We start from the raw sequence: 24661 nt of genomic DNA on the forward strand, positions 1-24661 counted from the left end.
ATCAGAGGCTTCAGAAGCTTACACACTTAATAAAGACCTTATAATACAACAGTATCTTTTAGACCTAGTTTGCTCTTCTTTAAATTCTAAGAATTGTCTTACGCTGGTGGAATTACAGTAAGAACTCACCACCACCTATTTCTGTATTTTCTAACATTTTTAATATTTTCCGATTCTACAAATTATGTTTATAGTTAAGTACATTTTCTTAGTTATAAATTTAAATATTGCATAAAGAACTCTAAAGACAAATGGCAACTACTTTTAAATGGTGACTATAAATCACAGTAGACTAGTAGTTTCCCAAAACTGGCTATATATCAAAATCTGTATTTTAATATTGGAATTTCTTTCCTCCCAATTGCCAATGGTAAGGTGCTTACCCTCGGCCCTACTGAGCTCCACAGCCAGCTGTTCTCTAGCCCTGGACTCCTCATGAAGGCGTTCTCGCAGTTCTTCTTGGCACTTAAGGGATTCTGTTGCTTCCTGTTTCTGTCTAAATGACTCACGCATCAACTCTGTTTGTGTAACTTTTGCATGTTCAAGCTATACAAAGAGGGAAAGAATATATAAAGGAAAATAAATTGTTAGGAAAACTAGTATTGTGGGGTTTTTTGTTGTTGGTGGTGGTGGTCATGGGTCCTGGACTCAAGTCGTAAAGCAGCTGCCTAGCAAGCATGGAGCCCTGAGTTCAATTTCTAGTACCATTTCCAAAAGGGGAGGGAAATGTGCTTCTTTTAGAAATAAACCACCTTAAATCAATGAATAAATATTCTATCATATAAATGAAAACAAAAAAACTAAAGCAAGACTTTTATTGTATTTGCTAAAGAATTTTGTATATTTGATCTATGATAAACTTTCTTTTTTAACTAATATATACTGACTATACTCTTATAGTATATGCTATATGGCAGACTAATGATACAGATTAATCTAGTGGTATCAAACAACAAACCAGTATAAATGATTTTCAAAACTCTTACAACACAAAGATATTGAAAATACAGCCTAATTAAAGTACCACCATTGGCATACACTGGCGACATTCCTAAACATTTTCAAAAATGTCAGTATAGATTTGAGACCACAGCTTTCACTCAGGAGGTAAATGGATCACTAGAGATTGAGTCAGGTATATGAAATAACAAAAAAGCACTGTCTCCACTGTGGTTACATGGTTTGTTAATATCACTATTTGCTTATTTGTTCTACAAAAAAAAACTCTGTTGGGAAAAATTAAAGTTTTTATGCATCTGAAAGATACATTACTATATTTTAAGCTTATTATGTAGTAGTTTCTAACCTATGAGTTAGTAATGCATTATAAAATTATGATATACTTAACATTTCATTCTAATTTTTTTAAAAAATTGTTATTAATATTTAGGTTGTAGAGAGGAGTTACTCATTATCATAAGTCAAGTAATGATATATTTAATATTGTATTCTTTAAGAGGCCAAATAATATTGTATTCTTAAAAGACTTCCAATCTTCATATCTAAAGTGTTATTTTCCAAAGAACATGGATTGTAGTGTTACTTAAGTTTTCTATGGTCATGTGAAATCAATTTCTAAAAATATCTAGTATGCAATCATTATTTTAATAGGATGTTTCAAATACCATTTATAACTTATATTTTAAAATGAGTAAACATATAAGACTCATGGGAAATTAAGCATAAAATGTAAATTACAAGGTGGGCACTGTTAGCTCATGCCTATAATCCTAGCTACTCAAGAGGCTAGAATCTTGAGGATTGCAATTTGAAGCTAGCATAGGCAGGAAAATTTGTGTCTCTTATCTCTAATTAACTCCCCCAAAAGCCCAAAGTGGAGCTGAGGTTCAAGTGATATGGTGCTAGCCTTGAGTAGAAAAGCAGAGGGATAGTACTTAGGCCCTGAGCTCAAGCCCCAAGACTGCACACACAAAAGAAGTTGAAATTACAAATGACTGTACTAGGATTTGAAATTAGGCCTCACACTTGCTAGTCAGGCATTCTACCATTTAAGCAACTCAGCCATTCCCTTTGTGGGTTGGTTATTTCCAAGATAAGATCTTGACTTATGGGCAGTCCAGATTTTGATCTTCCTAAGATCCTCCTCTTTGTGTTTCCCTATGTAGCTGGGATGACAGGTGCATACCACTGCACTTAACCATTGTGTTTCCCTAGTAGTTTAGGATTAGGAGCATACCACCATACCAAACCATTGGTTGAGACCAAAGTCTCAGTAGCCAGGATTACAGGCTTGAATCACCAAACTCAGTTTAAATGTTATTAACTGTTCACTGGCAAATACTCCTTTTTCTTTAGTTGTAGGTAATCAAAACACATGAACTTATAAATCAAATGAACATGACCAGAAAGCATGAACTAATTTATATGTAACTTATAAATCTGTTTAGTCACAATCAGTATTTTAAAATATATAAATTACTTTTAAATATTCATATGTACTTTTCCCTATTATATTATTATATATTACATTATCATTAGTCTATTATATTATTATAATCGTTACTTATTAACACATGAAATCTCTAAGAGTTCAAAGCCATAACTAAAACAATTAAATTTTTCTTTTTTAATTTACTATAAATTATTTGTAACAAAATAAATGCTTGCTTTAGAAAAGTAAACTAAGTCTTGGCTTTTATGTTCTATTTTACAAGATCTCAACTAGCTTCTCATTCATTTAAATAGAATAAAAACACAAGCAATAACATTAGTTTTACAAAAATGAAACAAAAATGTTGATGCAATCAAGTAAAGTAAATCCAGCAAACAAATTTTATGATGACAGATGGGGCTTACAGTTTATTGAGCTAAGTCTTACCTCAATACTTCATACTTAAAAATCTCTCCCAACCAGTGTACAATTTAGCCCTAGTAACTGAAATAGTTGCAAGTATATATGTTTCAAATTCAGTATCTGATGTTTTAAGACAACTTTATTACAGATATAAAGTATGGGTAAAGCAGTAGGTATTCTAGCCTTATAACTATTCTAAAAATCCATCTGACTTGTTAAATATTAGCTAGAAAGTAATAAAAAGGGCTGTAAGCTTTTAGTGAATCATTTACAGCAGATTTAAGTATCAAATGAGCCTGAAATACTGAATATGTAGGGATCATTATGCTAAACACACCCATAGCAATGTTTATAAAAGACATTTCCAATTAAAAGCAGAAAAGGGCATTTTTCTACAAGATTAGTAGGCATATTAGAAACAGAAAAGTTAAGCTTCTTAGTGTGCAGAGAAAATTTAGAATCTGAATTTATTTTGTCTAGAAGCACAGCTAATATGCTGCATGATTATCAATATTTCCCAAATGGCTGACAATTTACTTTGCTGTTTATGTATTACAATGCTATTCTATCAAATATATTCATTCCATTTTATTTAGGATCAGCATTATACACATACAAATCCAAGAATCTCAAGGACAAGTAAGATCTTTTAAAATAGCTTTCTTGCAATTGAAGAAGTGTAATATCGCATTCTGCTTTCTGGAATTAAAAAATTTAGTCCTTCAATGTATCTAGAATCAATGAGCAGTAACACACCAACTAATAACAAAACATGATTGTACTTAATAAGGATAATTTTTCATTTCTCATTATATTTAGTTCTTAAACCAAACTACTTTTTAAAATACTTACTGAATAAGGAGGGGTGGGCAATGAAATTTTAGAAATAAGCTTTAATATGTGCCCATTTCTTTTGTGAATAAAATGAAAAATAGAAGTATTAATAATTACTGAGTTATTTTCATCCAAATGTTCACAAAGAGGAAAAGGATATGGTAAAGGTACTCGAGATTCAACCTCATAAATGTCTTCATCTTGTTCTTCCAAGCAAGAGGCATTGAGATTAACAGTTGCTAAATAGGTCCTGTAAGAATCCATTCTAGAAGATGAAGCTGCCACACTTCTCCATTTACTTTTTCAATTTTCTACCATGTTAAAAAGTTCTTTTCAGTTTATCAAGATTTTCCATACCATTGTAAAAATTTCATTTTAGCATTATCAAATAAACATAAAATTCATACAAATAAACAATAAAAGGACTGAAAAATCTAGATAAAAATTTACAAACCTAAAAAAAGTTCATCAGGCAACCTCACCTCAAAAAACAAAACAAAAACAATAAAAATAAAAGCACACAAAAAACCCAAACTGGTTCTAACTAGAATAAGTCCTTGACAAATGAAAATATAATTATCAAATTAGCTGGGCAGAAAAACTGCTCGCAGTTTCCAGTGCATCTTGTAATAAGAAAGCCTTCCAAGTTTCCTGGCAGGGAAGGTCAAGTTTTAAATCTCCATAGTAGCAGTCTTGAAAAATGTAGTTGCAACATTATTTTCCTGGTTGCGGCTTCACTCTATTCAGGGCTTCACTCTATTCAGAAGCTCTTCCTAACAGAGGTATTCAAATAGTTTCTTCCCTGAGCTAAAAGATTCTACTCAGTGTCCCTGGAGAGAAAGGTCAGCACAGAGGGTGTGGTTTAATGTCTTTACCTATATAGGTACAATGACAGGTGGAATGTGAATTAAAACGCCCACAAAAAAAAAAAAAAGCCTGCCTAACAGGATCCAAGTTCCACGTCAGGTCTTTGAAAAAGACTTATTTAGATAAGTTTATGATGTTTCTAAGATAAGCTAGTGTTTTTCCATCTCACTAGAAATTTAAAAATAAATATTAGTTATTGGAGCACTAATCAGTTACTGAAGTATATCAAATATCATGATGAGTTCTATGAATTAGAACACTTTTTTGACATTTACTTAGAAACAATACATTTGAGCAGCTACTGAGACTAAATATAGATAGTCCAGTTGTCACCTATTTTCAGAGTTGTTTACAGAGTGTGTGCTAAGGAAAAATAATCCTTTTTAAAGCTGTTCAGTATATAATACTTGGTAGCTTGTGAATTCCAATTGAAATGTAAAAGTTCAAGCTCTATATAATGGCTAACTACTGGTGATCCAGAAACTTGTATAATAGTGAATAAGCCTGTGAATAATAGTGAAGAAAATAGTGAATTTTTAAAGAGAGTTTTTAATACTAAAAGTTTCTCAATAATGAGAGTTGCTTTAAAAAAGAAATGGCACATGTTTTTCTGTCTAGTAACTAAACATCACAAACCCACTAAGACCTTATGTAAGTAGAAAAACCCATACTAAAGCATGCAGGTAATAAGAAAAATCTCTTAGTAGACACTCTCACTACATAAAGTTGTTCCAGCTATTATTCAACCTCTTTGTGGGACACAAATAATTAGGCAGAAACAAAGTGAGATTTTAGCCTGGTGATGGTGATTCATGCCTGTGATCCAGCTATTCAGGAGCCTGAGATCCAAGGTTTGAAGCCAGCTCTGGCAGGAAAGTCTGTGAGATTCTTATCTCCAATTAACTAGCAAAAAGCTGGAAGTGGAGATATGGTTCAAGTGGTAGAGCACCAGCTTAAGCAAATAAGCTCAGGGGAAGCACCCAGGTCCTGAGTTCAAGTTTCAGTACTCGCAGAAAAAACCAAAAACCCAAAAAACAAAAAGTGAGATTTTTTAAATTTTTTTTTTTTTTTTTTCCAGAAGGCCCAGTATTCAGGGAGTTAGCTTGTGGCTGGAGAGGGAAGCTACCTCTTAAAATTCAGAAAAATGCTGTCGTGGTTTCTTATGTCCCCTACTAAGCTATGAAGATGAACCTGCCTTTATTATTATTATTATCTAACTCTTCCCAGGCTGGCTTCCAAGTGATATCCTCAGATCTCAGGCTCTGAATATCTAGGATTACAAGCACAATCCACCAGTGCTCAGCTTTGAAAATTTTTTGATAAAAATAATATGAATAATATGAAAAGTAACAATATGAATATTAAAAGAGAAATAAATTTTACTATTAGATTATCCCTTATGAACTAAAAAGAAGATTTCTGACACCAGTGTTGGTTGTCACAAAAACAACCAATTACTAAAGGAAAATCTAACCAAATTTCTGTGGGACAGCAGAGAGAAACATTTAGTTATTTTCCAACTTGAAAAAAATCTGCTTCAAGCTCAGTAGATATTAGGAAGATTAAGAGGTTACCTGACTACTGGTTTCACTTATGGCTTCTAGGAGTTTTTCAACAGCTGCTTGCAGTCGAGAGCTAATATTCAGCATAAGTTCTTCATTTTCAGGGTCTATTTCAGTTCCAGTATAACCACTCCTCACAAGCCGCTGTGACAACTCTGTTCCTTCCTCAGTTATTTTTGACCACATGCTGCTGTCATTTCTTGGCATGTCATTTTCAGAATAAGAAGGCATGGATTCATCTGTAACTAGAATAATAGTATGCTAAAGGCATATGTTAGGTGTTTTGTGTTATGTCATTAATTATAAGTCAGAAGCCTGAAATCATTGAAATTACAAGGTCTTTTAATAACAGCATTGCAATGAAACAGATAACATGAAAATGCATAATGTAATATTATCAAATTGCCAAGTATATAAAAGAAACATTAGATTATTATCCTTTTTGTATATCCTGTGTAGATATGCAATAAGTCTAGTATTTGTGTTATATGGAATTTTTCTTTGATAAAATTTCTTCCTTTTTTGGTGCTGGGAATCAAACTGAGGTCTTCAATTTGCTAAGTATACACTCTAATCATTGAGCTATATGCTCAGCCTGACAAAAACTTTCAAGGTAACTTTTAGTAGATATTTACCAAAAGTCAAGGAGGTACAGTTTGCTAAGTAACAAGAATATGTAGTTAACAAGATCTGGTTCTTATCCTCAAAGAAAGTATATTTTATTTCCTTTCACAAGAAATAAACATATAATCACGTGAAAAAACACTAGGTTGCATGACTTATTTGTGTCATTAACAACAATGTAGGAGAGAGAACTTGTTAAAAGACTACTTCAATTACCCAGATGAGAAGTGAGGTGAACATGAAATAAGATGGCAGGATTGGTGGCAACTGGGAAAAGACACATGTTGGAAAAGACTGAATGTATAGGACAAGGTGAGAAGAAAAGTAAAAGATGAGTCTAGGTTTCCAGCTTAAATGATTCTTACAAGACTGAAGCCATTAAAAGAAATGCTTAGGGCAGGGAAGGTGGATCAGCGGTAGAGTGCTGGCCTTGCATGCATGAGGGCCTGGGTTTGATTCCTCAGCAACACATAAATAGAAAAAGCCGGAAGTGGCGCTGTGGCTCAAGTGGTAGAGCACTAGCTTTGAGCTGAAGAGGTGAGGGACAGCGCCCAGGCCCAGAGTTCAGGCCCACAAATGACAAAAAAAAAAAAAAGAAAAAAGAAAAGAAAAGAAATGCTTAAAAAAAAAATCAGGAGAAGCTGGGCACCAGTGGTTCACACCTGTAATCCTAGCTACTCAGGAGGCTAAGACCTGAGGATCACAGTTCAAAGCCAGCTCGGGCAGGAAAGTCCGTGAGACTCTTATATCTCCAATTAACCATAAGAAAACCACAAGTGTCACTGTGGCTCAAGTGGGAGAGCGCTTGCACTGAGCTGAAAAGCTGAGTGACAGCGCCAAGGCCCAGAGTTCAAGCCCCATGACCGACAAAAAGAAAAAAGAAAAAAAGTTAGGAGAAAGTATTCACAGTAGGCATGAAAAAATTATTAATCTGAAGTGTTTATAGGATGTATGTAAACTGTTGTAAATTTGGGTCTGGAGACCTAGAAGTTATCTGTAGAAAGGTAAGATTGGAAAGACTGGAAATGACATTTGTTTTAGAAGTAACATTTAGAGAAAAAAAGAAAACAAAGTTGGAACTTGTAGATACCACAACAAAAGAATCTGCACAAAAATACCAGAAATATAAAGGAGACAAAAAGAACCAATGACATTATTAAGGCAAGGACTGAAAAGATGTTATAGGTTCAATAACTGGGAAGTCAGTGTTATCCTCTGAGAGAACAGTTTTGGTACTGTAAGTTGGTGAATGTAGGCAGGAGCTAGTCTATTTTTTTCACTAAATGTATTGAATTTTATCTTGGAGGAGGGTAAAGCTAAGAACAATCCCCCCCTTTTTTTAAATAGTATAAATATTGCAGCCTTTTTTGTGGTATAGAGCAGCAATCAATGATAAGGAAAAGACTAAAGATACTAATGTATCCTGAGAGCAAATCCCAAGCACAACATGGAGAGGACAATAAAGCAGATTACAAAATGTTAGTTTTTTGGAACAGTTAATGAATAATGTGCACTAAAGTACTTGGAAAAGATAAAAATTCCAACTAGCTTAAACAGTGCAATGTCTAGCATACAGAAGACCCTAGATACAACTGCCTGCACTATAAAATGAAACAACAAAAATCAAAACAAGAAATATTTTGAAGATATAAACTCTTGGAAATATTCTGAATCAAATCAAGCTCATACTAGTCTTGATGAAAAAAATTCAAGAGTAATTAATACAAATAAGCAGAATAATATCACAACATGCTAGTAGAAATATCTTGAACTCCAGTTTAGTGAACAGAATCTTTTCATATTGATGAACCACTTAGACTTATATTGGTAACAAAGCAAAAAACAGCAGTTGTAGTCTTTTAATCACATGTTTTATGAATTATATCATTCATTCTCTAATAGATAGCAATAAGCTCTTTAGGTTAGAGTGGGTAATGTAAGATCTTTTCCTGCCTCAATGGCTCTATGATGATGTCTATGGCACTAATTGGAAATCATCAGCATGTAGTCTGACAGATAAGAATAACAGACAGAAAAACTGTAATGAAGATCTGGGAAATGGAAGAGATTTGCCCAAAGAAACAGACAGCCAAAACCAAGCAATGCCTTGTTATTGTTAAGTCAGTATTTTCCACAATATTACACTGTTCCAAAAGGATGAAGTAAACAAACTTTAGTCCCTACCCTCCTATAAGAGAGAAGAACATTCTATCCCTAAACTATTACAATGTAGGTAATTTTCTTTCAATACAACTGAGAAACTTAATTTTTGTGAACTGGTCTATTATTTGCTCAAGTTGAGGTGATTTCATAGTGGCTCAAAATTTCCTTTCAATTCATGAGCTCATTTGTTCTTCAGAAACAAACATAAGCAAACCAATTATTTTTTCAAGTGTTAACAAGTCCATACATGTTTAAATTCTAAACAAGTTCAAACCTGAAGGCTGAAAACAGATCACAAGTTTTGCTTAGAACAGTCATATGTAAAAGCTCAAAAGCAAATGAGTTATTAATCAGATTAAAACCTAGCATTTCAGGGCTGGGAAGGTGGCTCAGTGGCAGAGCGCTTGCCTTGCATGCATGAGGCCCTGGGTTCAATCCCTCAGCACCCCATAAGCAAAAAGAAAAAAGCTGGAAGTGGTGCTGTGGCTCAAGTGGTACAGCGCTAGCCTTGAGCTGAAGAACTGAGGGACAGCTCCCAGGCCCAGGGTTCAGGCCCCAAGACCGGACCCAAAAATAAAATAAATAAATAAACAAATAAATAAATAAAACCTAGCATTTCCTGTTATGTTATAGAGGCATAAAATAAATCTTTCCAAGGGTATGTTTAGATTATAACTTTCCTTTCCTTCCCTCCCCCCCTCCCTCTCTTTCTTTCTTGCTGGTCATGCAGCCTGAACTCTGGGCCAGGGAGCTATCCCTCAGCTTTTCAGCTCAAGGCGAGTGCTCTACCACTTGAGCCACAGCGCCACTTCTGGCTTTTTCTGTTTATGTGGTGCTGAGAAAAGAACCCAGGGAGGGCCTCATGCATGGGAGGCAAGCACTCTACCACTGAGCCACCTTCCCAGCCCAAAACTGAATGTTTTAAACAATGAAGTCTAGCACTTCAAAATATCTTTCAAGATGTAAAATAGATCAGATTAAGTGTCCCCCAATAATATTGGTGATCATACTAACTTTACTGTGAAGAAATACTGTTTAATATAAAAGACATTTTAAAAAATTGAGTTAAATGGAAACGGCATATAACCAATGATACTAATACCAGCAAAATTATCTGTCATAATATTCTCAACACTATATTTCTTTTCTGGGGCTAATTTCTCTTAGGTCATAATATTATTCTTTCAGAATTAGTTAACAATAATCAGCATTTTAAAAGATTTAAGTGATTAGCTTCAGTGAATGATTTAAAGTAAATTATTAAGTACTATAGATTTACCTTCCCTTGAGTAGAAATCTTAGTGCTTCCTTCACTAGACTATGAACTGTTATAAAGCAGAAACTACATAGAAATTGTATAACAAATGTTTCTATAAATTCAATAAACATTGTTTAGGGTTAAGGATCAAGTGGTAGAGCACCTGCCTAGAAAGAAAAGGGCCCTAAGTTTAAACCACAATGTCACTCACACACACACACACACACACACACACACACACAGAGGAGGGATGAAGTCAACACACTAGTCAACAACAGCCACTCTGTGGAATCAACCTAAGAGTCCACCAATCAATAAATAAAGAAAATATGATATATATACAAAATGGGATTATTATTCAGCCACAAAAAGTGAAATTATGGTGTTTGCTAGAAAAATGGTTTAAAACCAGAAATTACCATGTTAAATTATTATAGAAACTAGACAAAAAATAGAAATATCATATGGTCTTGTATATATGGAATTTAGACATAAAAATAAATGATTATCATGAGTGTAAAATGGGGAATGGGGGCTCTTTTGGGTACAAACCAGTATGAAGGGTAGGAGGGGAGTGTGAAGAGGGTTGTATATGATGGAAGAACTTCATATACATGTATCAAAATACAAAAAATGACATCAGCTAAAAATTGTTTTTAAAAGAAGGTAGAGAGCCAGGCACACATGACTATAATTCTAGCTACTCAGGAGGCTGAGATCTGATGATCTAAAGACAGCCTGGGTGGGAAACCGATAAGACTCTTACCTCCAATGAATCACCAAAAGCTATGGCTGAAGTGGTTAGAGTCTCACTTTCAGCAAAAAACAAAATAAAAATAAAATAAAAGGTAGAGGGCCGGGTGCTGGTGGCTCATGTCTATAATCCTAGATACTCTGGAGACTGAGACCTGAGGATTGTTGGTTTGAAGTCAGACTGAGCAGATAAGTCCATGAGATTCTGGTCTCCAATTACCTACTAATAACAGTAAGAACAAAAGCTGAAGTGGTAGAGCAATAGCCTTGAGCAAAATGAGCTCAGGGACAGAGCCTAGACTCTGAGTTCAAGTCCCAGGACTGGCACCAAAATATAAAATAAAATAAAAAGAAAGGAAACAAAAAAGAAAGTAAAAGAATAAGAAAGAATAATAGGAGAGGCAAAGTTGATCAAAGTACATTATATACATGTATGGAAATATAATACATCCCATTTATACAATTAATGTATGCTAATAAAAACAAACTAAAAAAACAGATTTGTTGAGGATGATTATTTCAATAACATATAACACTAGTACCTCTTGGATGTTCCTCTTGGACACAAGGCTTTATAGATGCCTCAGCTTCTGACCTCCAGATAAGGTTAGTAGTTGACTGGCCTTTACTAGATCTATCTAGAATCCCCAGGACATGGCGGCCAATTGTTTCTTCAACAGCTGCTGTTGTCTTTACAACTTCTAAGAGGATCTTTAGAAGTCTGTTATTAGCTTTCTGGAGTGCATACCTGTACAAAGAATCACTTATTAAAATGTTGACCTTTTTAAAGGAAATACATTGTTATTATCACACAAACATGTACTATAAAATGTAAATAAAAATATATGATCCTATTTACTTTATTTTTTTAGTATATATTTTTTATTGTAAAGATACTATACAGAGGGGTTACAGTTACATGAATAAGGTAATGAGTACATTTCCTATCAAGCACTGTTACCTCCTTTCTTTTTCCTCTACCATCCCTTCCCATATGATCTCATTAAATGAAGTGTAACAATACCTACAAGGAAGTGCTTCCTATTCTGATTTACAGTAAGACTATATTACAGAAGATTTTATTTCTTTTCTAAAAATTTGGGCAAATTAACTGAAATCTTTGTAAAATCTACATCTTATTGACACCAAATAAATCAAGTAACTCAACTTTTAATTAGAAAAAAATTAAGGATACATACAATTCAAGTTCAGAAAAGTGTGGCAATACCCAAGCATATGTAGATTACTAATTTCTAATATTGTTCATGGTTATCTGTCTCTCTAAATATATGTCTATATATATTTACCTTGCATATTTTTATGTTCTGAAGAACAGATTTAAAAATATTTAATTCCACTAGAAAAAAATGTGGTAGTTTCTAGTACTTAGTGAATACAAATAGGAGGTTAAATTGCACAAATAGGCAGAGAACACTTTTTTTTTTACGAACGTCTATCATGAAATTTCAGTGAGAGGGAATATCATAGGCTGTTTCATTTTTTATAACACATGCTCTTGAGACAAAAATATATCTAGTTATACACATCACACATTTCAGCCAATAGGAAAAAAATTCAACTAAATTCAATCAATAGCATTCCTTTTTAAAAAAAAGAATACTTCATTTTTAAGTAGAAAATATTGTTAATCATCCTCCTAACTCTCGGACCTCAGAAATAATCAGCATTATAATTTTAATTTATAGACATTTCCCCCTATAAACATTTTAAATACAAAGAGGGGTCATCCTGGACAAGATGATTTTGTAAGTTTTCTTTCTACAATGAACATTTTACCATGCTAACAAATGTACTTCCATAAATGGTAATCCAAAACATTACTTGATTAATATTTTGAATAACTCAACAGCTTAATTCACCAGAGGTACTACAATGGCAAATAGAATTATTAATGCATGGAGACAAAATGAAAGACTTTTATGGGAAGGTCCCCTAGCTTAACAAAGTTTTAGCTCTCAACTTCACATTGCAGGAGATTACCAACAATCAGGCTAAAGATATCATTTCACAAGCACATGATATACCTATTTTTAGGCAAGGTAATAAATGGAGATGACTTCCTTTAGTATTTGTCAAGTGAAAGCCACAGTTCTATTTTTGTATCCAGATCAGGTTCTTTGCTTAGATGATCAAGAATATTAAAAATAAAAGCCTAAACAAATTAGTAAGAAATAAATGGTTTTATTTCCCTAACATTTACTGTTTTTGTTCAAGTTTCAAGTCTCAAAAATAAGACATTGTGAAAAATATCTCTACTTAAAAGAGAAATAGATAAAAATAACGATAAAAAGAAATAAAGATGAATATTCAGTTTATCAGCATTCAGTATAAGATTCCTAAAAATTATACACTGCATATTTTGTAAAATATGTAAATTAGTGATAATATAAAATAATATAAAATAAACATTGTTTATTTTATATTTCCATGGTAACTCCAAATTTCATACACTGTCTTTCTTGTTTGAGTTCCATACTGACTGTGTTCCATACTGATGATCCAATGGGGAAGCCAAAATCTTAAGGGCCAAATTCCTCCATGCAAGCTGAGGAAGGAGGTTAGGAGGACACAAAGGGTTGACGGTCACAGAAGTTAGAAAAGGAGGAAATTATGTTAGTAGATATTAGTTTTAACTTAATCTTATAGAAGTTATCTTCATTTGAACAAAATAAAATTTAAAACATGAGTGCTGCTTAAAAGGCCTTAATATTAATGTGGGATGACAATTCTCATATGGTATTGTTTTACATATTTTCATATTAATTACTACATAAATCAAAGTGAGGAAAAGTTTTAACATTGGCTGACCAATTTACTTTTCTTTAAAACTGGGATATGGATTAAAAGTTCACTTCTGTAATACAGTAAACATATGAAAGAACCTGAATGTGAAATACTTGTATTTATCGTACTTTTGTTTAACATAAACCAATAAGAGAATAGAAAACCGGGCGTTGGTGGCTCACGTCTGTAATCCTAGCTACTCAGGAGGCTGGGATCTGAGGATCGCGGTTCAAAGCCAGCCCAGGCAGGAGAGACCATGAGACTCCTATCTCCAATAAAACCACCAGAAAACCGGAAGTGGAGCTGTAGCTCAAGTGGTAGAGCGCTCGCCCTGAGCTGAAGAGCTGAGGGACAGCGCCCAGGCCCAGAGTTCAAGCCCCATGACCGACCAAAAAAAAAAAAAAGAGAGAATAGCTAACACTAAATGCTTATTCAAAAAATGAATGAAGAAACAAAAAATACAGCTCACAAATAGAAGTGTTTTTAGGATTCAAAATATAGCATTAAGAAGAAGAAAAGTAATCAAAGTCTAATATAAAAAAAACTAAATATTTACAGCCAAGTATGTGCACAATATCCAATACAAATTATGAGATTCCTAAAACATTTATCCATTTAATGATTTACGTATTGATAGTCCTTTATATACTGCACATCTATGGATATACTCATACATAGTATTATAAGACTAAATACAAATGTAAAATAAAAATAAGGACAAATAAAGTTCATTATATAGAAACAACAATCTTAATTTATTTTGCAATGAAAAAGTACATTTTAAATACCTTTCATTGGAAAGAATATCAAGAGGTACATCTTCAGGTTTTCTGTCCAATTCTTTTTCTTTAACTGTCTCTTCTTCAACTTCCCCTTGGTTTTCATTTCGATCCTGATTAAGTTTGTGTAAAGGCAGAGAGGACAAGACAGAAAGAAAACCTGTCATCTTAGAAGGAGCATGTCATATTCTGGTCTGAAGTATACAAAGTAGACACTGCTTGAAATAATATTTAACCATATTTTATCAAGATTAGCATTATAAAAAAGATAAAGCAGTCTAGTACACTGAAAGCAATTTTAATGAGTTCAAACTACTGCATGCTATCTATTGCAACAATAAAGTTTGTTAGGTTGTTCCTTAGTGGAACAACACCTGCTGCCATAGCAATGACAGATTCAAATTACCGTAGAATGCATGGCATTTGAATGCATGGCATTTGAATTCTACCTACCTTACATGTAAGCAATGACAAATCTGTTAAACTCAATAGCTAAAAAAACACATTTCACACCAACAACAAACACAAACAAATCCTACTGCATTGTCGATCCACTGCTCCTAGCGGGCCAAGGTCCATACTACCTGTGTTTGCGTACTGCTGTTGCGCAGCTCACAACACAGCTTCTCTCTTCCAGCTAAAGACAGCTGCTTTAGTGCTTCCAGCTCCTCTAAAAGCACCCTCTCTCTCTCTGAAATCAGGTTTTCATTATCTATTGAGGATCTCTAAATAAGAAAAAAGGTCATGAGAGAATATTGTTTGTGATAGAAGAAAAGAACAGAACATTAAGCAGATTTCTTTTAACCCCTTTGGACCAACAGGCCTTGTTTCTACCTATGATTCATATTTCCTTAAAAGGGGTTAAAAGGCATATATAAAGTTCAATGCAAAATTTGAGGAAAAAGTTGTTAATTTGTACAGCTTGATTAATACTTTGATGTCAATTTTGCATTGAAAATCCAGAAAACTGAATTCACAAAATGCAATGAAGAAAAGCAAACTTGGTTTCCCCAATAATGTTTTATGTTTCAATTCCAATTTTTATATTATTTTACATTTAAAAGTACATGTTAAGAGCTCTATTTCTCCTTACAGCATTCAAAATCAAGTCCAGTGAAATTTTTTTCATAGAAACTTTGTCTTTCTTGCTTTTCTGCAATGATTTTGCAAGTGTATTATATACAGCATACAAGAATACCAAGAATACCCAAATACCAAGGAATATTTAAATTTAGTCAAGAAAGTGATAAGAATATTATATAAATTTGTATTTCTCAAATCAGTAAGAGATATTTCCCAGGAGAAAGTCCCAGAAACATGCTACTTCAGATTTAAATTTGTGATTTAAAAGTAAAGGTAAGGGAAAGGTAAACCTGGGAGATGCTAACTAATGGACTCAGACAATGAATATGGGAAAGCTTAATGATAGCAATCACATATGCAGGTACCTCCGTACAAAGTATTTCCAAAAGTGTAGTAGTGCTTTTGTACTTCTGTGGTAAATGGAATTATTATCTTTTAAACAAACTTTACAGCCACTTTTCTATTTTCTAAATTCAGTTAAATAAAACAAGAAGTTATTGCACTATAAGATTGAGTTAGAAATGTCTAACAAAATCTGTGGGCTTGGTGGAATGTGTTCCTGATGTAAAATATCAGATCGTGGGGAAGTAATTAAGACAAAAATATTTTCTACATTAAGAACACTGTTACTTTAATTAGATGGAAAGGGAATCTAAGTCCCATACCTGAGCTAATTGTCTATTAAGTCTCTTAATCTCTTCTTGCAGTTGTTCCTGGTCTTCTCGCTGTCTCTCCATCTGTCGCATGTGTGCTTGCCTCAACAGTTCAGTTGCTTGTTGATGCTCTTCATACTGTCGTACAAGTTCCTGCCTCATGTCTTCCAACTGTTCCTCATTTAACATCAGCTGTCTAGAAGCATCTATGCCTGATGCCAACATCTCATTATACATCTTTAATAGTAAAAAGTAAACAATGAAAAACAAAAAAACACATTTGTGAAAGTTTGTTAACACTGATATTTTAAATAAATACGAAAGCAATTCTACCAAACCTGTAACACACATGGTATTTAATTTTATTAATAAGTGGTGCTGTAGCTCAAAGTGGTAGATCACTAGCTTTGAGCTGAAGAGCTGAGAGACAGAACCCAGGCCCAGAGTTCAAGCCCCAGGACTGACAAAGAAAAAAAAAAACCAATTAATTTTATTAATAAGTAAAAGCATAGTTAACTTTAAAAAAGGTATCTCTCTTATTTATCATTCCAAAACAAAATTAAGTAAGTGTATTACTATTGTATGTTACTTTCTAAAAGGAAACTAGCTACTTGTCAGTTTGTCTAAAATTGAATTCTAAGGGAGAAAAATAAAAACACTAATGATTCCTCTACCCTTAATAAGCTATAACTTACATATGTAACTGTAACCCCTCTGTACATCACCCTTACAATAAAATAAAAATTTAAAAATAAGATCTTCATCCACTATTTTTGATTGTATTATAATAGGGAAATAACATAGACACAGCTTAAAATTGTAAAAGAGAAGTTTTACTAATTTAATTTCTATTATGCAGTGGTTCATTATTGTAATACAGAGAACTGTTTGATAAAAAATTATCAATAAACTTCATTTAGAAATAAAACCTTTATATATATCAGATTTTTATATTCATAGAAGAATTAACTGCTTAAGAGGGTTCTATTACTACTTCAATTCATGAAGAAGTACTATTAATGAGGTTTTTTAACTTCATAAATTTTGCATTTCATGAAAAGCAGTTATATTTGAATATCGTCTGAAAAAGATATAACATACCCTAAAATAAAAAAGTTGGATTCAGATAATTTTTAGGAAAAGTAGGAAAGGGAAAAGAAAAAAAGAATATACAAAGTAAAATTCTTTAAATTATCTTCTTAAACAGAGAGCTACTTCCTTATATGCTCTTACAGTTAACTGAGCAAATCTTTTAGCCACAGATTTTGGCAAAATATAGTATAATTAATTTTAAATAAGTGAAATAAAGTTAATGTAGACAATTAGATCTGAAGTACAATGTGTTGAAGACAAACCAGAGTACTATAGATCAGACTTGTTTTGACTTATTACTAATATTATATCACTTTAACCATACACGTGACAATGAATGAAACATAATAATGTAAATTGGCGCCAGGCACTGGTGGCTCATGCCTGTAATCCTAGCTACTCAGGAAGCTGAGATCTGAGGATCACGGTTCAAAGCCAGCCTGGATAGGAAAGTCCGTGAGACTCATCTCTGATAAACCACTAGAAAACCAGAAGTGGCGCTGTGACTCATGTGGTAGAGCACTCGCCTTGAGCTTAAGAGCGCAGGGACAGCACTCAAGCCCCACGACCGACAAAAAAAAAGAAAAAGAAAAAGAAAAAAGTAAATCCTAAGTCAAGATAGGAGCTCAGCACAACAAAAGCCTAAACACAGTGAAGAGACAACCTATGGAATGGGAGAAAATCGCTGACAAATATTCACCTGATTGGAGATTAATACTTGGAATATATGTAGAACTCAAAAGAGTAAACACCAAAACAGCAAATAAGCCAGTCAATAAACGGAAAAATCAACCAAACAGACAATTCTCCAATGAAGAAGTATAAATATAATGGCCAATAAATATGTGACAGTAAGTATCAGCCATTAGGGAAATGCATATCATATCATTGAACTCTACCTCACACAAATCAGCACTGTTTTCAACAAGAAAAAAGTAACAAATACTAGTGAAGAAGTAAGAAAATGGAACTCTTACTTATGAAGGTGGGAACCCAAATTAGTTCATTACTTGTGAAAACAGTATAGATGGCTCTCACAAACACAAAACTCCTATATGACCCAGCCATACCCATTCCAGAATCAACATTAACTTACTTCTTTATGCCCATACTTCTCACACAACTATTAGAGATAGATAATCAGTAAAGTCATCCTTGGTAGCAATTAATGGATGAATGGATAAAGAAAGTTTAGCTTATGTATATATTGGAGTTGTACTTAGCATAAAGAAGAACGAAATTATGTCATTTGCTGGAAAATTGATTGCACTGAAGATCATACTAATTGAATAAGCCAGTTTCATAAAACCAACTGTCCCATGTTGTCTCTAATTTGTGAATATTAGGATAAGAAACAAAAGACAAGATAATGAAAATACAGGGAACTATACAGAGTTAGAGGGAAAGGATAAAGTAGGAGGGGGAGAGGCATGAGAGCAATTAAAGGGCAAATATGATCAAAGTATGCTATATGAATATATGGGAATGTCATAATAAAAAATTACATAAAAATTAACAAAAACTTAAAAACAAAGTGAACTCGATTCTTTTCTTCTCTTTTAAGGAAGTATTACTACTAATATCTTCATATTGCCAGGTGCCAGTGGGTCACGCCTGTAATCCCAGCTACTCAGGAGGCTGAGATCTGAAGTGGTGCTATGGCTCAAGCGGTAGAGTGCTCATTTTGAGCTGAAGAATACAGGGACAGCACCCAAGCCCAGAGTTCAAGCCCCATGACCAACCAAAATAAATAAATAAATAAAATAACTTCATATTAAAGGGAGTCTTAATTTTATAAAATATTTTATATACAAGGAGGCATACTTACAGAATCTCTGCCTACAAAGGCTTTATCTTTGGAGAACACTTCTTGTGAAATAGTCAGTCCGTGGTCCTTTGATTCTAGTATATCAAGATCATTATTATTTGACAAAAGAACTTCTTTTCCATCTTCTCCTAACTCTTTACTAAGTGGTTTAAATTCTTCTTTAAATTTTTTGTCTTTTGCTTCACAAGTTTGAAGAGCAACTTGGCCTTCTGAAAATTCCATTTCATTAAAATAATATTCTTCCCGTTGATCCAGAGCATATGCTTGTTTTGATGATGCAACATTTTCTTTCCCTCCAGATATTCTAGACAATTCAGTCTGTTTAGCAAAGGCCACACTCATTGACACAATGACCTAAAGAAAGTAAACAAATTGAAAAAAAGAAAAAACTGGATTAGATTTATTAAAGGCACCTGAAATTTAAAAATAATATTGAGAAGAATGTGTTGTCTCATAGTTTTAAACAAAAAGAAATCATGTAATGTGATACATAGATTCTCTATTTTACAGCAAATGTAACATCAAAGTATTTTATAGCCTGTGTTTAAAAGATTAGAAAAATAAGGAAACAGATTACATAAATTGATGGAACCTGGGGTAAAGATTCTGCCATTTGAGGGAGGCTGGGAAGGGATGGGAAGGGTAAACAAAGGAGGAGGCTACAATGCTTGATAAGAAATGTACTCATTATTTTGCCCATGTAATTGTAACCCCTCTGTACAGTATTTTCACAATAAAAAAAAGATTCTGCCATTTTACTTCATCTCATCTAAACTGTAGCATCATAGTATGATCATCAAATCTGAATTAATCTGTCTAGAAATATAATGCTACCATTGAGTTACAAAGAATGATCATGGGGCTGGGAAGGTGGCTCAGTGGTAGAGCGCTTGCCTTGCATGCCTGAGGCCCTGGGTTCGATACCTCAGCACCACATAAGCAAAAAGAAAAAAGCCAGAAGTGGCCCTGTGGCTCAAGTGGTAGAGCACTAGCCTTGAGCTGAGGGACAGCACCCAGGCCCAGAGTTCAGGCCCCACGACCGGACTGCCCCCTCCCAAAAAAAGAAGAAGAATGATCGTCATACCAAGCCAAATGATAAGAAAAATAAAGTGCAAAAGATTAGGAATCATGTCAAATGTTACATACCGAATTCATTTTAATGAAAAGTATGTCTAACTATAGAGATCAAGCATTTCAAAGCACTGTATATTACACACTGCTTCTGTTCATGTAAACTACGTCTTGCCTATGTCTTATCTATCATTTTGGATCTCTTAGATGGCTATGTTAGCTCAGACAGAAAAATAATGTTCAGATATGTTGGAATATATACCCTTATAGTTAAAAGATATAAAAGAAAGAACTAGTTAACTAAGCAACACAACTTAGCAAAAATGTATTTTCTGATCTTTTCTAACTAGTGGGCAAGGTTTTAAGGCTTTTGCATTAAATCTGTTTGGCCTCCAGGTTTCTCCATATTAACAAAGAAAAAGAAAGACAATCAAAGAGATATGAAGGATAGAGTAAGAATGTTCAATTAGTATCTAAGCAGAGTTTCAGGAGGATATAATGGAGACTGAGGGAAAGGAAATATTTCAAGAATTATGAGCTATATGGACAAATAAAGAAAACACCAAGAACAGAAAGATCAAAAGGTTTCCAAAAATAATGCCTTTATGGGAATAAGTTCATAAAGATCTTCTCAGTCAAAAACAAGAGAAATTAGAAAACAGTGAAATGCTATCTTGAAAGTTCTGACATACAACTATCAATCCTGATGCAAGTAGCTAGTCATAAAGACATAAAAGAAATAAAGTTTGTTTTTCAATAAAGTCCTTTAGAACTCAAAAAGGGGGGAAATGATCCTAAAAGGAAAGTCTACCAAGCAAAAAAAGATTGAATATTGAATAAAATAAATGCAAAGATATCCCATACAATAAGTAAAAAACAAATCTAAATATTGATAGCAGGGTGATACTGATCAAGATATATTCTATTAATAAACTGCTTTGTTGGCAACCCCTTTGTACAACAACTGAAATAATTAAAAATAACACTGAACTATATGGGGAATGTTAGCCTGCAAAATTGACATAAAGAAGTGATGGAAGGGGAGGGGAGGAGAGAAGAGAAAAAGGAAAGGGAGGAATGAAGGAAGAGATGGGAAGAAGAAGAGGGAAAGGATGAGAGAGAAAAGGAAGAGAAGGGAGAGGAGGAGAGAAGGGAAGGGGTGGGTACAATTAAAGGAGAGTGGTGGAGTGAAACAAAAAAAGAAAATTGACCTGTAGGCATAAGGTGAAATGGAACTGTGGTCTGAAGTTAACTGGATTAATTGTATGTTGTTGTTTTTATCTTTATCTTCTTCACAGGACTGTAATGAGACCATACAATTTGACATTCAAACTCTTCTATAAACGTAAAAATTGGATGCTTTATAATATTTTGTGCTCATTTTTATCTATACTGACTTTTTTATTATATTGAGTATTTGCATTTCTTAATCCTTTTTTTACATCTTGTTTTCTATTTCAGTTGTGTGAATTGTTAATATAATTGTCTTATTTCTATTTTTCACTCTCAAAAAGAAAAAAAAAGAAGCCTCTGAAATTTCCTTTTACAGGGTTTCTGGAAAATGTCCATTTGGAAATGTCATAATGTTCTGGCAAGAGCATCTCTGGGCAGAGTTTAGCAACTTACAAGTCAACACATATAAAATTGGGGAACACATACAAAAGTACTTTTTTACATATATGTCACACAGTCTAGTTAATGAATAGAGCACATAATTATTTTAAATAGATTAATGTACCTCTTAGAATTTTAACCTTGTGCATTGCAAAATCCTTTACACATCTTGTCATGAGTAAAAAAGGATAAGTTAAGGGTAAAGGAAACTTTTCAGGCTAAAGAGAAGTAATGTCAGAAGGAACTTAAAATTTACAATTACAGGTAGAAGTCCTCATAAACAAAGACATACATATCTTGACAAAGTATAAGTAACCAAAATCCAGCAATATATAAATAGAGGGGGTTTTTCAGAGGGGCATTAGGAAACTTCTGGGGGTGCTCAAAGTGTGTCTTTTTCTTCATTATGGTGACACATGTTTGTATCTTAGCATTTGGGAGGCTGAGGCAGGAGGATGGCAAAGTCCGATACCAACCTGAGCTATATAAGCAAGATTCTATCTTAACAAAACAACACAATAGAAAACAAAGCAATTATAGTTGATACTACATGACAACTTCAAGTTGAACTATATATGAAACAACTTATACCAAAGAATATAGTATACAAAAAAAACACATACTTTTGGAAGGTTCAAATGGAATATAAATTAAAATAATCTTAAAGATAAACTACAAGCATACCTTAGCTACTTCTTCTTCTAATTGTTCTTGATACTGTTTTTCCAGCAACTTAACCATATTTGTTTCTTGTTTTACTCCAAATTCACCAGAAGACTAAATGCAAAACAAAAAATGACATTTATTTACACAAATAGTACACTACTGACTTTAAAATGCTACTTATTTTTAAGGTGTCTTCTCTCATAATGGTCTCAAATATTATTTCTTATAAAACTTCAGGGCATCTTCAACAAAAATAAAATTTTAGTTCTTCCTTTTAGCTAAAAAGTGAGTAATTAGTGAATAATCTTACTAATTATACTTACTTCTGTGAACTTACTAATTATACTTACTTCTGGAGATGTAAAGAAACAATTACATGTTTATAATTTTACTAATGTAATTATAGGATGGCTTAACAGTTTAAATAGAATAATATTTTGTATATTTCTGTATGTTACTTTAAGTAAAAAGTTAGACAATATCTGTATTTGAACCCATAAATAAATGTCATAAAAACCAAGACAAAATTCAAACCATATATAAAGGGAAAATTTCCTCAAATTTAAATTTCTCAGTGCTTTTCCTATGTTATGAAAATACATTGTTTCTTTGGTTTGCCCTTTGTCCATTGTCTCATCATGCAATAGCGATACAAGACAATATGTTGGAAATGAACTTTACAACTTGGGGGGATTGCGGGAAGGGAAAAAGGGAGCAAAACAAGGGAGGAGGTAACAATGTTCTACAAGAAATGTACTCATTGTCATACATATATAACTGTAACCTCTTAGTACATCATCTTGACAATAAAATTAAATTAAAAAACAAAAGAAAATACTTTTTTTATATATTTGAGTCTTTATTTATTTTTCAGAAACAGGAGCATTTGTCTTTATTGAGTCTTTATAATGGCATTATCCTATACCTGTATTATTACTTCTTACCAACTATTTATTGCATAATTACAAAGCCAGTCATAAAAATGGTAGTAAGAAAGTGTTCAGAACAGTTCAAAAAGAAAGATAAAAAAATGATACCTTTACTGTACCATCAATATTCTCTGTAAGACAGTTTCCAGGGTACACTGTTTTCTGTACCTCAGATTCTTTCATTATCACTGAATCAACAGAGAAGCTAAATATAAATAAAAGGGAGTAAAAGAAAGCTGTTAACTGTTCATCCACAATTTATACCATACATACAATATATACTGGGGTAGGGGAGACAAAAATGACAGGTCAAGAGTTCAAGTATTGTAACAATTTATTTTTGATGATCTTTTCCATGTTTAAGAATAACACAACTGGCTGGGTACCAGTGGCTCTAGCTACTCAGGAGGCTGAGATCTGGAGGTTTGTGGTTTGGAGCCAGCCCAGGAAGAAGTCATGGCTCAAGTAGTGAGTGCAAAGCCATGAGCAAGAACACTGAAGAAGATCATGAGACCCTGAGTTCAAGCCCTGGTACTAGCATCAAACTAAATATATAGATAAATGAATAAAAAAATAAATAAATACACAAAAAAGCCCACAATTGCATGACAGAATATTTTAACAGATCACTAAATCTGTAAGATCACTTTCAATGTTTCATATGAGGTACTTTCTTACAAGGTCATTAAGGTATAATCAGTAAAAAAAGAAACTCTTCTTTTGTTCGAAAGTAGGATTGTTTTAAAGATCCAAAAGAGATAAAAGGTTAGGCATATAAACACCTGAAGAATGACCATTTTAGATACAGAAGAAATAGCAAATGACAATTCCCTAAAGCAGAAGAATACAGATAAATCTCTTTGAGGACCCCAGATAGGTTGTATGGCTTATAATTGTTATGGCCAAATTCATAAGAGATTAGAGTGGTCAAGGTGGCTTATTATATAAAACCTAGTAAGACACTGAAAGAACATAAGAACCTTGGATTAACATGATCTATATTTTCCTTCCTTCCTTTCTCCCTCCCTCCCTTCCTTCCTCTCTCTCTCTCTTCTTTCTTTTCTTTCCTTTCTTTTTTTGGGTCCGGGCTCAGTCCCTGAACTTCTCTATGCTCAGGGCTAGCACTCTACTACTTGAGCCACAGCACCACTTCTGGCTTTTTCTGCCTATGTGGTACTGAGGAATTGAACCCAGGGCTTCATGCATGCTAGCCAGCAAACACTCTACCACTAAGCCATATTCCCCAGCCCTATGACCTATATTTT

General features: G+C 33.4%; 1 protein-coding gene across 1 annotated transcript in view; it reads right to left on the reverse strand.

Moving 5' to 3' along the window:
• Akap9 (A kinase (PRKA) anchor protein 9) overlaps positions 1-24661 on the reverse strand; it is a 200131-nt gene that overhangs the window by 123083 nt on the left and 52387 nt on the right. The window contains exons 11-19 of the mRNA XM_013026004.1: positions 23505-23639; positions 22486-22578; positions 19117-19470; positions 16209-16433; positions 15045-15185; positions 14470-14573; positions 11419-11624; positions 6091-6323; positions 384-546 (exon numbers count right to left, since the gene is read on the reverse strand). Of these exons, the coding sequence (XP_012881458.1) occupies positions 384-546; positions 6091-6323; positions 11419-11624; positions 14470-14573; positions 15045-15185; positions 16209-16433; positions 19117-19470; positions 22486-22578; positions 23505-23639 (1654 nt within the window). The remainder of the gene's footprint in view (positions 1-383; positions 547-6090; positions 6324-11418; positions 11625-14469; positions 14574-15044; positions 15186-16208; positions 16434-19116; positions 19471-22485; positions 22579-23504; positions 23640-24661) is intronic.

The sequence above is a fragment of the Dipodomys ordii genome, unplaced genomic scaffold (assembly GCF_000151885.1).
Source record: "Dipodomys ordii isolate 6190 unplaced genomic scaffold, Dord_2.0 Scaffold90, whole genome shotgun sequence".
Taxonomy (NCBI): Eukaryota; Metazoa; Chordata; class Mammalia; order Rodentia; family Heteromyidae; genus Dipodomys; species Dipodomys ordii.